Below are 15,710 nucleotides of genomic sequence, written 5' to 3'. Positions count from 1 at the left end.
GCACCAAAGATGCCTCATTTCAACTCTAAGCTACTGTACAAATATTCTCTTTTAAGGGTCTTCTCTTTCCAAGCACCGATAATATTCAAAGCTATCCTTTAGGGTCCCCGGGCTGTGGCCTATTCGGAAACCCAAGAGGCAGTCCAGGTGCACGCAGGTCCACTCCCCTCACACCCAAGTGACACACCAAAGGCTTCTCTTCTCTCTTGCATGAGTGGAGCTGTGTGCGCACCTGTGCACAACGGCCCACCGGCCCAGCCAGGCTGCCCAGCTGCAAAGGTTTGGGACTGCTTCTTTGGGCCCAAAAGATTCCTCCATCTACCTGGGGTTTCATGTAAAATGCTTCCAGCGCGTTTTCCCTTAAGAAGCAAATTTGCCTTGAATTGCAGGCTGCTCATTTAAATGCCTTTTTAAATGCCTTTGAAAAGCATGTTCTCTTCGTAACTTTCCTTGTTTTGCCCTTTTGTTGTTGTTGTTGTTGTTTTTTTGGAGATATAGTATTTCAGAAAGGACAGGCCATCGACACGGGAGAAATTGAAATTGGAGATCAGGTGATGCAGACCATCCCACCAGGCCTCTTTTGGCGGTTCCAGATCACGATCCACCATCCATTGTACTTGAAATTTAATGTCTCCCTGGCAAAGGATTCTCTGCTTGGGATTTATGGCAGACGCAATATTCCTCCCACCCACACCCAGGTACTTTAATTTTGCCTAGTTTTTTTAAAAAGTTAGTTATTTCACAGTGCATTGTGCTCTCTCCAAAAGGAAGAGTTGAGGTTCACTCTTAAATGGCTCGTTCAAGAACCACCTTGCTTTTCACTGCTGAACTAATGGGAGTCTTTTTTTTTTTAAAAAAAATTCTTCTTACCTAGCAATTGAGAATTTTTCTTCATTTTATGTAAGCATGCGGGGGAGGGGGGAGAATTTTGTCAGAGCCATGAAACAGAGGAAATGTTCCAACTATAATTTTATTGTCACGGTAGATAGTGGTTTGATTTTGAATTTCAATGCAGAATAGAGCTGGAAGGGACCTTGAAGGTCTTCTAGTCCAACCCCCTGCTCAAGGAGGAGACCCTATACCATTTCAGGCAAGTAGCTGTCCAGTCTCTTCTTAAAAGCCTCCAGTGATGGAGCCATCACAACTTCTGGAGGCAAGGAGTTCCACTGGTTAATTGTCCTCACTGTCAGGAAGTTTCTCCTTAATTCCAGGTTGCTTCTCTCCGTGATTAGTTTCCATCCGTTGCTTCTTGTCCTGCCCTCTGGTGCCTTGGAGAATAATTTGACCCCCTCTTCTTTGGGTCAGCCCCTCAAATCCTGAAATACTGCTATCATGTCATCCCTAGTCCTTCTTTTCTCTAGATTAGCCATAGCCTCTGGCTAATTTAGAGAAAAGTCTAAAGAACAAAAAAAATATGCCCCCCTATTTAGAATACCTTATGATAGTTACTACTTCCTGCTGGGGTGAATTGCAAAGCGTTCCAGAAACATCTACAACCTGACTTTTGTCTTTTGTTCATGTATAAACACATACAGATCTTTTCCAGACAGTGAATCATCCTCATTTAATTAACACCTTTTGACAGCCTTTTGAAGGAATATCTCATAGCACTGAACAGAGAAAGAGATTTGCCTTTATTGTCTGTTTTCTTTAGCAATAAAGGATAAAGATTCACGCCCGTCTTTAGATTTGAACTCTCTGAGGGTGAGGGAACTTTCTTCACTGAACATACACCTTTATTTTGGCGTCTTCATAAATAAATAAGTTTCCATTTTGTCCCCCAGCTGCTTCTCCAAGACAATGTGCTCTTCTGCCTTTGGAATAGTTATGTGCGTATGGGAAAAATCACTTGGTGGAAATTGTTAATTGGCAATGCTTTTGTTCTTACAAAAGCCATGGAATGACGACAGCGATCAGGGAACATTTAACGGCACACAAGCTTTGTGCAAGTTTCCCCAAATATGATTTTTAAATGGTATGGCATGGCTTTCCATGTTTCATTTCTGAGTTAGCAAGTAACAGAGGAGGCCCAAGCTTCTGCCTGACTTAATCGGTCTATTTTTTAGAAAGGGAACAAATTAAACAAAAATGGGGGACATCATAAATTGTCTTTGCTAATTCCTCTCACTTTTCCCTTTATCCCAGCCCTTTGGATGAAATGATAAGCAGTCTAGTGTTACATACGTGTTGTGGGATTTTGGTTATGGATTGTTATGCAGGCAATATTTGCCAATTAACATCTGGCTGTTGCACTCTCGGCTGCCTTTTCTGGACTACAGTTTCTCAAAGAGAAATGCAAAGTTTCCGTGATGTTCTTGAACCGAAAACCTTCAGCACGGACAGTTCAGAGCTTTACTTCCTTGTAAGATAAGGGAGCAAATCAAATTGGTTTATCACAACCCTAAGGCCATATAGAGGTAGTTCTTAGGTTTTAACCCTTAAGGGGGATGGGAATTTCTGAACCGAACAGCAAGCTTCAGTGAGTTGGAAGCTGCTGGACCTTCATGAGGCTTTGCTTGAAGAAGGCTGGCCCAAGTGAGCAGAAGACCTGCAGGTCTTGTTAGTATTGGACTCCCGTCAACTTTTCACTGATGCTCTTTGAAACTTTACTGTACAGAATAGATCTGGAAGGGACCTTGGAAGGCTTCTAGTCCAACCCTCTGCTCAAGTGGGAGACCCCATACCAGTGATGGTGAACCTTTTAGAGACTGAGTGCCCCCAAACCAGTCCCGTCCCCCTGCCTGCCCCGCTCAACCTCCACCTCGCTCCAGCCCACCCTGCCCCGTCCGCCCGCAGTTTGCCCACGTGGCCCAACAGCGCCATGGCAGCCTCGCCCTCCAGCCGTGCCCTGCAGCATCATCTGCGCATGACGGGGCGCGAGGGCGGAGTCTCGTCCCCGATGCCCGGCTGCCATGTCCTTGGCTGCGTTACTCCATGCAGGCTGTGCTCGGGGCAACTTTCCTCCGAGGGGGATGCCGGTGAGGGGACCGTGGAGGGAGGTGGGGCTGGGGCAATGGCACACATGCCTACAAAGAGGACTTCGAGTGCCATCTCTGGCACGTGTGCCATAGGTTCGCCACCACTGCCCTATACCATTTCAGACAAGTGGTTGTCCAGGCTCTTCTTACAGGCCTCCAGTGATGAAACCCACAGGTTGGTTTTACAACAGCCTTTCCAACATGAGCTGCAGAGTCTGTCCTGCACTTTTAGGAAGCCCTCATCCATCCTCTTCCACCAGAGCCACTATCACCCTGAACAGCACCCTGTACTGCCACCAACTTTGCCCAGGTAGCCTCCACTCCTGCTTCAACTACCATCAGAACGAAGTCTGCCTTGTCAGTCCATTCCCTTCTCCAGGGTCTGCAGACTATCCTTGCACTAGCAGGAGAAAACAGAACTTCTTTTATTGGCTGCCCATCTCACCATTACATGTACAGTACAGTTAAAACATAAAAAGACATGAAAACCAATTATAAATTGAAGGCTGGTCATCAAGCACCCAACTTTTGATCACGTCACCATGGGGACACTGCTGGGGTCAGAATTTGAAGAATTAGTTGCAACCACTATTTGTTCAGCACTGTCATAACTTTGAAAGGTCCCTGAATAAATGGTCATAACCTGAGGGCCACCTATGTAGCTAATACATAGCTCTTATTGGGGTCCCAGTTTGTATTTTACTAGTGTTTGTTTTTCATTACGGTTCATTCTGTATGCCTATCTTATTCTGTACACCGCCCTGAGTCCCTCGGGAGAAGGGCGGTTTATAAAAACAAATAAATAAATAAATAAATAAATAATAGTAGAATTGCTATACAAAAGAGAAATACAATGAGTAAATGAGATCTAAAAATAAATGAGAACATAATAAAATAAAAATAGCGTTAGTAAAAGTGATTAATAACTTAATTTCAGGGTGCGAAACATTGTACAGATGGTAGTACAAAACTGGACAATATGGGAGGGTATTTTTGAGTTCTGGTCTGAAAGAAGTAACAGTAAATACAAATCACACTCCATGTTGGGAAACTTCTTCAAGACCAGATAAATGAGGATCTGCCTAGAATTCCTACAGTATATAGAGAGCAGAATATTAGGGTTAGATAAAAGAAGAGCCCTGGTAACTCTTCCCACTGCCAGGAGTTCAATCCTGATCAGTTCAAAGGTTGAGTCAGCCTTCCATCCTCCCAAGATCAGTAAAATGAGGACCCAGATTGGTGGGGGCAATATGGCTGACTCTGTAAACTGCTTAGAGACGGCTGTAAAGCATTGTGAAGCGGTATATACTGTAAGTTTAACTCCTAGTGCTATGTTGACTATAGAGCAAAAACCTTTATTGGTGTCCAACTCAGAAGGTCTGTATTTTCTGCCGGAGGATAATGCTTTGTGCCCAAATCTGCCAACTGATTAAAATATTTGTTCAAATACATCTATACTTCAGTCACAGTCAGGTCATTAGTACCTAATTCACAAAGCACTAAATCGGCCTCTTTTTAATGGTCACGGAAGGAATCAGTGAACTTAAAGCGAGTTTAATTTGGTTTGGGAACTAACTTTGAAGAGACAACGCCCTGCTCTCCATGTCAAGGGGAGAAAAAAAAAAGGAATGGAATATAAATAAATAAAGGATTCCTCTGAGATGAAAGGCAATGAGAATTCATTTGATCATGTCTGTAATCTGTGCTGTTTCAGTTTGACTTTGTAAAACTAATGGATGGGAAACAGCTAATTAAACAGGAGCCGAGACATTCTGAAGAATCTCACCAGGGGCCCAGAAATCTAATTTTAATGTCCATGCAAGAAACTGGCTTCATAGAGTATATGGACCAAGGAGCGTGGCACATGGCGTTTTACAACGATGGCAAGAAGGTGGAGCAAGTGTTTATGTTAACGACAGCAATTGGTAAGAGATAGTTCTTTTTTTCCCCCCCCCTTAGGTTTGATGGAGTCAGTAGGGTCTCAGCACATAACCGTGTGCTGCAGATGTATCTCTGATTGTTATTTGAGCAGCTCCACATATTGGGGGCTTATTAGGTTGGGAAAGGCTCTGAATCAGTTTATATAAACAAGGGTAGTGTGAATAATTGCAATTGGCAAGGATTTATACCTTGACTAAGCCAAACTGAAATGGCCTAGCGTGATATATAAACTCAGATACTTTTTCATAGAAAAAGAGTCTGCTTGCCACTCACAATTTGGATTTCTTTCCAGATTTGTTGGGAACGTGGAATTCTGAAATGCAATTATATGGTAGCGCGGGAACATTTGAGATTTTTTCTTGTGGTTTCAGTACTGTGCAGTTTAAGATTAATTTAATAGGAAGGCTCGATTGAAAACGCAGCAGAATACGTTCAGATGAAATGGGAAGCTTCGGTTCTCGCTTCTCTGCACTTTCCATGAACAAGGTTGCTTAAAATGTCAACTGTATCTGAGAAACAGGGCTTCTGGCTCCCGCGCCAGCAGAATTCATTCTCCAAGAAATCCTGGTTTATGATTCTGGCTTCTAAAGGACCCCAATAATGCTGTATGCTCTACCTCAGAGGTCTTCAAACCTGGCCAATTTAAGGCTTGTGGACTTCAGCTCCCAGAATTCCTCAGCCAGAGTGCCTGGCTGAGGAATTCTGGGAGCTGAAGTCCACAAGCCTTAAATTGGCCAAGTTTGAAGACTCCTGCTCTACCTGCACCACTGCAGTGAACCAAGGTGGCCTCCAAAATGTTTGGAGATTTGCAACTAGATCTGTGAAAGGCAAACTTCCAGACTTAACCTCCTACATCCCCCAAATTAGCCTGAAATTCACTGATGCATTAAAAGTCTTAATGAAAGTAGATGATCTCTTGGAAATCTTTGATTATCATACCCATCCATATTTTAGGGGAAATGAAAAAAAAGTGCCATTTTGCTTACAGATTTCAGCAGTTCCACATCAGGTTAATACAAGTAGTACGGGCCTGGCTGAGGAATTCTGGGAATTGAAGTCCACAAGTCATAAAAGGGCCAGGTTTGAAGACCCCTGGGGTAGTAGAAGCTACAGTAAGTCCCTGCAGGATTACGCAACCCATGTTTCACAGATCAGTTCTGGGTGGTTTGCCACTTCCCTTAATAGAAGAAACCAGATGAGAAACACACACACACACACACACACACACACCATTGGCATGCTCCGTTGCAAATATGCAAACTCGGGCAATATTTGTTTATTTATTTTATCTTATTGGTGAAACAAAATTACAGATTCACACAAAGAAAATAAGAAAATCAAAATGTGACGGGGACGACAGGTGCACCAGGGCACTTATGCGTGCCCCTTTAGTGACCTCTTAAAGATGGAGTGAGGGCCGAAGTTAGGTTAGAATTAAAACTGGCTGAGACAACCGAGGCGTTATATGTTGAGACAATATATTCACATTGCTGGAGAGATACCTTAATTTATGACGATTCTGAGTACTAGGAATGGGACTAGTCACTGCCATCCCCTGCCATAGGATTGTGTGGTGTGCTGTGCCTTGTTTGTAGCTTTCACACCAAGTGTGCATTTCTTCTTCTTTTCTTTGTTTTGGTCTTTCTCCGAACAGAAGTCATGGATGACTGTTCTACTAACTGCAATGGAAATGGAGAATGTATTTCTGGCCATTGCCACTGTTTCCCAGGATTCCTTGGTCCTGATTGCGCACGAGGTACGGATTTGAAACTGAACCCACTCACCCAAACGTACAAACATTCCTGCCTGTCTATCGAGATTCTCCACCATCCCAATGATGCTTTTTTTTTCAAAAGGCAACTGGACTTCCTTGGGGGTTCCCCCCCCACTTTGAAAATGTTTCACTTCTCTGCGAACGTTAGAACCGCAGAAGCTTCTTGGATGAGAGCGTGATCTGATGCAGATTATTGACGCCGAGTTGCATCTTCCTTCCACAGATTCCTGCCCAGTTTTGTGCAGTGGAAACGGGGAATATGAACAGGGTCACTGTGTTTGTCGCAACGGGTGGAAGGGAGCAGAATGCGATGTGCCAGAGGAGCAGTGCATTGACCCCACCTGCTTTGGGCATGGCACATGTATCATGGGCATTTGCATCTGTGTCCCCGGTTATAAAGGAGAGATATGCGAAGAAGGTGGGTCTCTTTTCTTGTTTTGTTTTGTTCCTGGAATACTACTTCCAAAGTGTCAAAAAGTTCAGTACTTAAAAAAGCCAACGCACTGCATGCCGAAAGGGGTGCGCGAAAGATTGTCTCGTGGAATGTTCTATGGCAGGAGTCCCCAACGCCCGGTCCGTGGCATGACAGCAACCGGTTCTCACAAACAAGCAAAGCCTCATCCGCGGGATGCAGGCAGCACACAAAACCACACACTCTCCGGTCCGTGGAAAAACCTCTCTCTACAGAACCGGTCCCTGGTGCCCCAAAAAGTTGGGGACCTCTGCTCTACAGGTAGTCCTCGACTTACGATGACAATTGAGCCCAGGATTTATGTTGCTAAGTGAGACATTTGTTAAGTGAGTTTTCTCCCCAGTGTTTTAAGTGATTCGCAAGCAGTTGTTAAGTTAGTCACCCGGTTGTTAAGTGAATCTGGCTTCCCCTTTGACTTTGCTTATCAGAAGGTCACAAAAGGGAATCACATGACCCTGGGACATGCTGCAACCGTCATAAATATGAACCAGTTGCCAAGCATCTGAATTTTGATCCCATGACCACAAGGATGTGTTGTGATTCAGGGTCAGCCTGTGGGTCCGGCAGCCGGGTCGGATGACTCGGATGACTCAGACGAGGGGGAGGAGGAGGGTGTTGAAGACGAACTTGCTGATGATGGCTTGGAGGCTTCGCAGAGCCCCCAGCCAGGCCCCTCTTACTTGGTGGAGACTCAGCTGCGCGAGCCTGACAGTGCGGATGATGATGACCCACAGCTGGCCCTGTTCAAGGACGCCCGACGCAGGAGGCAGTCAAGTAGGAGCAAGCAGAGAAAGGCTGTGGGACTTCTCGGAAGGAGGCACAGGGAGGCCACGCCCTGAACTCTAATAAAGGGAGTGTTTGGGGAAGGGCTGGTTGCTGAAAGCAACCGCTCCGTTTGAGGATCAAAGCTCCGGTATCTTGTTTCATGTTTTGTTGTTTGTTTGTGTAATAAACTTGGCAGACGTTTTCCAGCCTCAGACGCTTTCCAGCCTCTGCCGTTTGTACAGGGGTTGCCTTTCTGCAAGGCCGGTAGCAGGCTGGTACAGAACAGGATGCTGCAACGGTCATAAATGTGAAAAGCGGTAACAAGTCACTTTTTTTAGTGCCGTTGTAACTTTGAATGGTCACCAAACGTCGTTTAGTCAAGGATTGCCTCTACCTCTTTTTCTTGTTCTTAAAGGGAAGAACATTAAACACCCGTTCCCCATATGCAGGATACAGAAAAAATATTTGTATTCAGAGCCTCAGAATTAGCAGATTGAAATAAGAGCAATATTTATTTATTTTATTTAAGTATTAAATTTATTTGCTGCCCACCCACCTCACCATGAGGTGAATATAGCCGACATGGAGCCATTGCTTATTCGGAATTAAGCATGTTAATTCCAAAACTGTATGCTTGTTAATTCCTCTTGGTATGACTTCTAGCAAAGGAGAAACTAATTTTCTGGCTGAAGAATTAACTGTGTTCCTACCGATAGCTGGGTAAAATGTATCAGAAGTCTTAGAAGCCGTTGTAGTTCCTTCAGATCCAGCCAACTGGGTAGGGTTGATGAGAGTTGACTTCCAAAATATCTTTCAAGATCAGCTAAGTTCTCCCATGCTATGAAAGTTCTCTTTTCCTGCGGCCCTTCCTCCATTCCTTAGTTGTAAGTTGTAAGTTTGACTTAGAACAAACTTGGCCCTTTTATGACTTGTGGACTTCAACTTGAAGTCCACAAGTCATAAAAGGGCCAGGTTTGAAGAGCCCTGACTTAGAGTTTGTCAATCTGAAGCTTAAAAGGAAGGGTGTATTTGTCTTCAAACCTTATTCCTTGAAAATGTAAGGATACTTTTACTTGATGTCTGTGGTCTATTTCATGTCATTGCTTCCCTGTTTTATCTTCCAGAGGACTGCTTCGATCCTATGTGTTCTGGGCATGGAGTCTGTGTCCAAGGACAATGCCATTGCTCCATGGGCTGGGGTGGAGTCAACTGTGAAACATCACTTCCCATCTGTCAAGAACAGTGCTCTGGCCACGGCACTTTTGTCTTGGAGACAGGACTGTGCAGTTGTGACCCAAAGTGGACAGGCTCTGACTGCTCATCCGGTAAGGTGTCTTGGCTCTGATCCATCTCAAGTGCATTAAAACAGTTTACTTTTGAATAAAGAAGAGTATTGTCATCCGAATATGTGTGTTACTAATGTTCATCTTCATAGTCAACTTTCAAGGAAAGTTTGATGATTTGATTCTGGATGTGAAAAATAAAGGGAACCGCCAAAGGAATTTACTGGTGGTACAGTGGTTAGAATGCAGTACTGCAGACTAATTCTGTTGACTCCTAGCTGCTGACAGTTCAATCCTGACTGGCTCAAGGTTGACTCGGGCCTTCCATCCTTCCGAAGTCGGTAAAATCAGGACCCAGATTATTGGGGGCCATAGGCTGACTCTGTAAACCGCTTAGAGAGGGCTGCAAAGGACTGTGGAGCAGTATATAAGTCTAAGTACTATTGCTTTATTCTGTCTGTCTGTCTGTCTGTCTGTCTGTCTGTCTGTCTGTCTGTCTGTCTATCTATCTGTCTATCTATCTATCTATATATCTATAGTATCTATCTATCTATCTATCTATCTATCTATCTATCTATCTATCTATCTATCTATCTATCTATCTATCTATCTATCTATCTATATATCTATAGTATCTATCTATCTATCTATCTATCTATCTATCTATCTATCTATCTATCTATCTATCTATCTATCTATCTATCTAACTATCTAACTATCTATCTATCTATCTATCTATCTATCTATCTATCTATCTATCTATCTATCTATCTATCTATCTATCTAACTATCTATCTATCTATCTATCTATCTATCTATCTATCTATCTATCTATCTATCTAACTATCTAACTATCTATCTATCTATCTATCTATCTATCTATCTATCTATCTATCTATCTATCTATCTATCTAACTATCTAACTATCTATCTATCTATCTATCTATCTATCTATCTAACTATCTAACTATCTATCTATCTAACTATCTAACTATCTATCTATCTATCTATCTATCTATCTATCTATCTATCTATCTATCTATCTATCTATCTATCCTGTTGCCAGGAGTTCAATCCCGACCAGGTCAAGATTGACTCAGCTTTCCATCCTTCTGAGGTCGGTAAAATGAGGACGCAGATGGTTGGGGACAATGTGTTGACTCTGTAAACTGCTTAGAGAAGGCTGTAAACCGCTGTGAAGTGGTATATAAGTCTAAGTGCTCTTGCTATTACTTTCTCATCTGCACTAGCCAAATTTCTCTCACTGTCCCTAAGTTCCTGAGAATGAAGTTGTCCTTCAAATTCAAGTCTTTCCCACTCTGATGGTGTTTCAGAGGACCTTAAAAACCCAACTCTTCTCCCAAAGTATGGGATGGAGTGATTGTAGCCTCTGTTTGGTGTATATGTGAGTGAGGGGTCTCTGAGAGCTGATGCTTAGCACTAGCACCGATGGTGTTCCCTAGTAATGAAACATCTACAAGAAAGCAGTCAAGCTCTGAGAGCACCAGGGACCTCTCATTTCAACCCTGAGCTATAAATATTTCTTGGTTCTTTCTATATATGGGTTTTCTTCATTGACTTGGATCTGGTATCTGTTTATTTGTTATTTTTTAAAATGTTGCCTTGTAGAAGCATGATGACTCAAGTGGTTGAATGCTGGACAGGAGGTTAACAAGTCCATGTTTGAGATCCAAGTGTTGTTGTGAGGTGGAGTGAGCTCCTGTCCTTCATTCCAGCTCCTGCCCATAAAAAGAGCCCCAATTGGGCGTCCACAGGGCAACGGTGATGTCACCGGCTAATCCTTTCAACCCGGAAGCACTTTGGTGCTTCTGTCGTTGTTGTTGTTAGTTGCGAAGTCGTGTCCGACCCATCGCGACCCTATGGACAATGTTCCTCCAGGCTTTCCTGTCCTCTACCATCTTCTGGAGTCCATTTAAGCTCACGCCTACTGCTTCAGTGACTCCATCCAGCCACCTCATTCTCTGTCGTCCCCTTCTTCTATTGCCCTCAATCTTTCCCAGCATTAGGCTCTTCTCCAGTGAGTCCTTCCTCCTCATTAGGTGGCCAAAGTATTTGAGTTTTAGCTTCAGGATCTGGCCTTCTAAAGAGCAGTCAGGGTTGATCTCCTCTAGGACTGACCGGTTTGATCGCCTTGCAGTCCAAGGGACTTGCAGGAGTCTTCTCCAGCACCATAGTTCAAAGGCCTCAATTCTTTGGCACTCAGCCTTTTTTATGGTCCAACTTTCACTGCCATACATTGCAACTGGGAAGACCATAGCCTTGACTATACGCACTTTTGTTGACAGGGTGATGTCTCTGCTTTTTAGTGTGCTGTCTAGATTTGCCATGGCTTTCCTCCCTAGGAGCAAGCGTCTTTTAATTTCTTGGCTGCAGTCCCCATCTGCAGTGATCTTGGAGCCCAGGAAAATAAAATCTGTCACTACCTCCATTTCTTCCCCATCTATTTGCCAGGAATTGAGAGGGCCGGATGCCAGGATCTTGGTTTTCTTAATGTTTAGTTTCAACCCAACTTTTGCACTCTGGTGCTTCTGTCATGAGGGCAAAAAATAATTCTTGGTATTGTGAGCTACCTAGAGTCCAAGTTGATTCAGGAGTTGGGTAGCACCTCCTCTGAATGGATGAATGTCAGAATATAAAATGTTGTCTTTGGATGTATACGTCTTCGGTATTGGCTCATTTTCACTGAAGCAGGAAATAAAAGCCATAAGAAGAAGACAATTGTATGAAGTCAGAATTTTGCTTTTCCCTGGGCAATTAAGCACAAGACGTGCAAGACGGATAACCAGGACTGTTCTGCAAAATTTATTGATATGAAAGCACATATGTACAACCTCACGTTCTATATCTACCTGCAGAGAATGACACAGCAGATAACAAGAATGGAGATAGCATGGAAAATGTTGGAGGACACAATTTCCTATCTCGGTACAATAATGCATAAATTAACCGGCAATGACTAACGTTATGAATTTAATGTATATAAAAATGTATTCTAGGAAATGTTTTGGTAGAGCGAGCTTCTTATGTATGGATTATAAAATATTTAGCATTAATTTTACTTTTCATATATTGCACAAGTCAGAAGTTATTAAGGGGAGAAATACCTTAGAGAGAGCTGTGTTGGTTTAAGTAATTAAAATGAAGGATCCAAAGTGAATTCTTAATGCTTCTTAAATTAACGCAGGTTCAGTTGTCTCCTTTGGAGAAAAAGAACAGAACAAATCAAGCAAGAACTCTTCAGAATCAATATTTATCATGGCGATAAAAATTAATCAGCTTCCAGAATTCAAATATATACGTGAAATCATAACGGAGCAGCGATAGAACATTCTGTTTTTGTACTTTGATGTTTGAACTTAAATTATCTTGGTTTCTTTCTCTTTTTGGAAAAGAAAAACTATGTTGGTTTCATTTAAGTCATGCAGCGGAATAAATGCCTCTGAGGATATACAGGTAGTCTTCGACTTACGCCCACAATTGAGTCCAAAATTTCTGTTGTTAAGTGAGTTTTGCCGCATTTTACAACCTTTCCTGCCTCAGTTGTTAAGTGAATCATTGTGGTTCATAAGTTAGTTGTTGTTGTTAAGTGAATCTGGCTTCCCCATTGACTTTGGTCATCAGAAGGTCGCAAAAGGAGATTACATGACAGCAACCATCATAAATATGAAGCATCTGAATTTTAATCATATATGATCATGGGGATGCTGCAAAGGTTGTAAGTGTGAAACATAGTCATGAGTCACTTTTTCCAGTGACACTGTAATTTTGGACTGTCACTAAATGAACTGTTTTAAGTTGAGGATTACCTGTAACATTCCCATAGTGTGAAAGGGGAAGAGCAGTAACAGAAGAGGTTTTATGTATTTATTGATTGTTATCAATCAATAAGGCCACAAGGTTCACAAGTTTAAAACAATAAAACTATATAGATAGATGCAGAGATGAAATAGACAGATGATAGATAGATAGATAGATAGATAGATAGATAGATAGATAGATAGATAGACAGACAGATAGATGATAGATAGATAGATAGATAGATAGATAGATAGATAGATAGATAGATGATATAGAAAGACAGAGAGAGAGAGAGAGAGAGAGAGAGAGAGAGAGAGAGAGAGAGAGAGAGAGAGAGAGAGATGGATCTAGCCACCCTTGGAAAGGGTGCTTTACAGCCTTTAAAGCACTTCCAGCAGTAGTAAAATATTATAAAATATCCCCCATGGTCCCCACATGAACACATTTCAGGAGCTGGGCAACCAGATCATATTTACAACTGGTTGCAGCATCTGAGGATCATGTGAATGCAAGTTGAGATGTTGTTGTTTTTTTGCTGCACTTGCGACTGCACAACTCACTTATCAATCGTGTTTCACTTACCAGCCATCGTAAAAATGGACGTAAAATCAGGTCTGCTCACCTGGGTGCCTTGTGCCTTATCTCTCTTTTCTTTCAGTGCATTCAAAATAAATGAGAATTTCTGGATTAATGTTCTCCACGTTCAGACGTCATGATAACACCATTAGTATGTACAAATGGTATCTTTCAAAACATTTTGTTGGGCAGGGCATCTTCTGGTTATTCCAACCAGAAACTTAGTGAGGCAGATATTTCTCTAGGAAGTTGCCTAACAATCCTGTTTTAATATTCAGTGCAAGACGGCTGTGGAATGAGTTCAGGAAAGATAGAGGGAGGTGAAAAGTGGATTTGTTTCCTCAGAAGTCAGAAAAAGATTGAACTGATATTTGCTGAAAATAATTTCTGCAGAGCTTCTGTCTCACAGTTATTGTGTACAAGAGAATGTTTAACGGGTTGTATATTCTAATACAGTATTCACACTCGGAATACAACATTCAGTTTTGGTCACCACAGTATAAAAAAGACATTGAAAATCTAGAAAGAGCGCAGAAAAGAGCAACAAGGATTATGAGAACATATGAAGAAGAGTTGCAGAGATTTGGTTTGTCTAGTTTAGTGAAAAGAAGGACTATGGGTGACATGATAGCAGTGATCCAATATTTGAGGGGCTACCACAAAGAAGAAGGGGTCAAGCTATTCTCCAAAGTGCCTGAAGGCAGGAGAAGAAGCAACAGATGGAAACGAGTCAAGGAGAGAAGCAACCTAGAACTAAGGAGAAACTTCCTGACAGTTATAACAATTAACCAGTGGAACAACCTGCCTCCAGAAGCGATGAATGCTCCAACATTGGAAGTTTTTAAGAAGAGACTGGACAAACATTTATCTGAAATGGTATAGGGTTTCCTGCCTGAGCAGGGGGGTTGGACTAGATGACCTCCAAGGTACCTTCCAACTATGTTATTCTGTTATTGTGTTCATGGAAAGAAATGGGAAGAACGCTTTCATCCTATATTTTTTCCCCTTTTTCACACAAAGAAATCACTGTATTTTGCAGACAGGTGTTTTCCTCCTAACCAAGCAACAGCCAGCCAAGAGTGAAACAGCAAATTTGTTAATACAGCAAATTTTGCATTACGTTAGTGCAGCAGGTGAAGAGAAAGAGTCTTACAAGTCAACAGCAAACATGCTGACATAAACAAGTTAGAAATCCAGAAAAAATGAAATCATTCTGTGTCAGGAAACGGGCAGGATAAGCCGCATACATTCCCTCAAGTTTCGAATGATAAAGAGGGTATATAATAGTCTAACAGAAATGACTAATTTAGGATGCATTTTTTTAAAAAAGAGAATTCCTAGTCCTGTCTATGTTACTTCAAATAAAGTTCATGCTTAAGATTGGTGGTGTCCTTTGTGGAAATCTTCCTTCATTTGATTGCAGGCAATCCTTGATTTGCAACCATAATTGGGATCTGAATTTCTGTTGCTAAACAGAATAGCACTTAGACTTATATACTGCTTAACAGCCCTCTCTAAGCAGTTTACAAATGCCAGCCTATTGCCCCCAACAATCTGGGTCCTCATTTTACCAACCTCGGAAGGATGGAAGGCTGAGTTAACCTGGAGCTGGTCAGGATCGAACTGCTGGCAATGTATGATAGATAGATAGATAGATAGATAGATAGATAGATAGATAGATAGATAGATGATAGATAGATAGATAGATAGATAGATAGATACAAAGAAAAAGATGATATCTATCATCTGAGAGAGAGCGATGATAGATAGATAGATAGATAGATAGATAGATAGATAGATAGATAGATAGATAGATGATAGATAGATAGATAGATAGATAGATAGATAGATACAAAGAAAAAGATGATATCTATCATCTGAGAGAGAGCGATGATAGATAGATAGATAGATAGATAGATAGATAGATAGATAGATAGATAGATAGATAGATAGATACAAAGAAAAAGATGATATCTATCATCTGAGAGAGAGCGATGATAGATAGATAGATAGATAGATAGATAGATAGATAGATGATAGATAGATAGATAGATAGATAGATAGATAGATAGATAGATACAAAGAAAAAGATGATATCTATC

At 41.9% G+C, this 15,710-nt stretch overlaps 1 protein-coding gene across 1 annotated transcript in view; it reads left to right on the top strand.

Moving 5' to 3' along the window:
* The window catches only part of TENM1 (teneurin transmembrane protein 1), a gene marked incomplete at its 5' end in the record, with an annotated part of 251,934 nt that overhangs the window by 129,697 nt on the left and 106,527 nt on the right, over nt 1-15,710 (top strand). The window contains 5 exons of the mRNA XM_083372198.1: nt 499-698; nt 4,693-4,903; nt 6,574-6,675; nt 6,917-7,111; nt 9,055-9,255. Of these exons, the coding sequence (XP_083228324.1) occupies nt 499-698; nt 4,693-4,903; nt 6,574-6,675; nt 6,917-7,111; nt 9,055-9,255 (909 nt within the window). The remainder of the gene's footprint in view (nt 1-498; nt 699-4,692; nt 4,904-6,573; nt 6,676-6,916; nt 7,112-9,054; nt 9,256-15,710) is intronic.

The sequence above is a fragment of the Vipera ursinii genome (genome assembly GCF_947247035.1).
Source record: "Vipera ursinii genome assembly, chromosome: 12".
Classification (NCBI taxonomy): domain Eukaryota; kingdom Metazoa; phylum Chordata; class Lepidosauria; order Squamata; family Viperidae; genus Vipera; species Vipera ursinii.
Note: the sequence above shows the minus strand (reverse complement) of the source record. Positions and strands in the feature narration are given on the sequence as shown.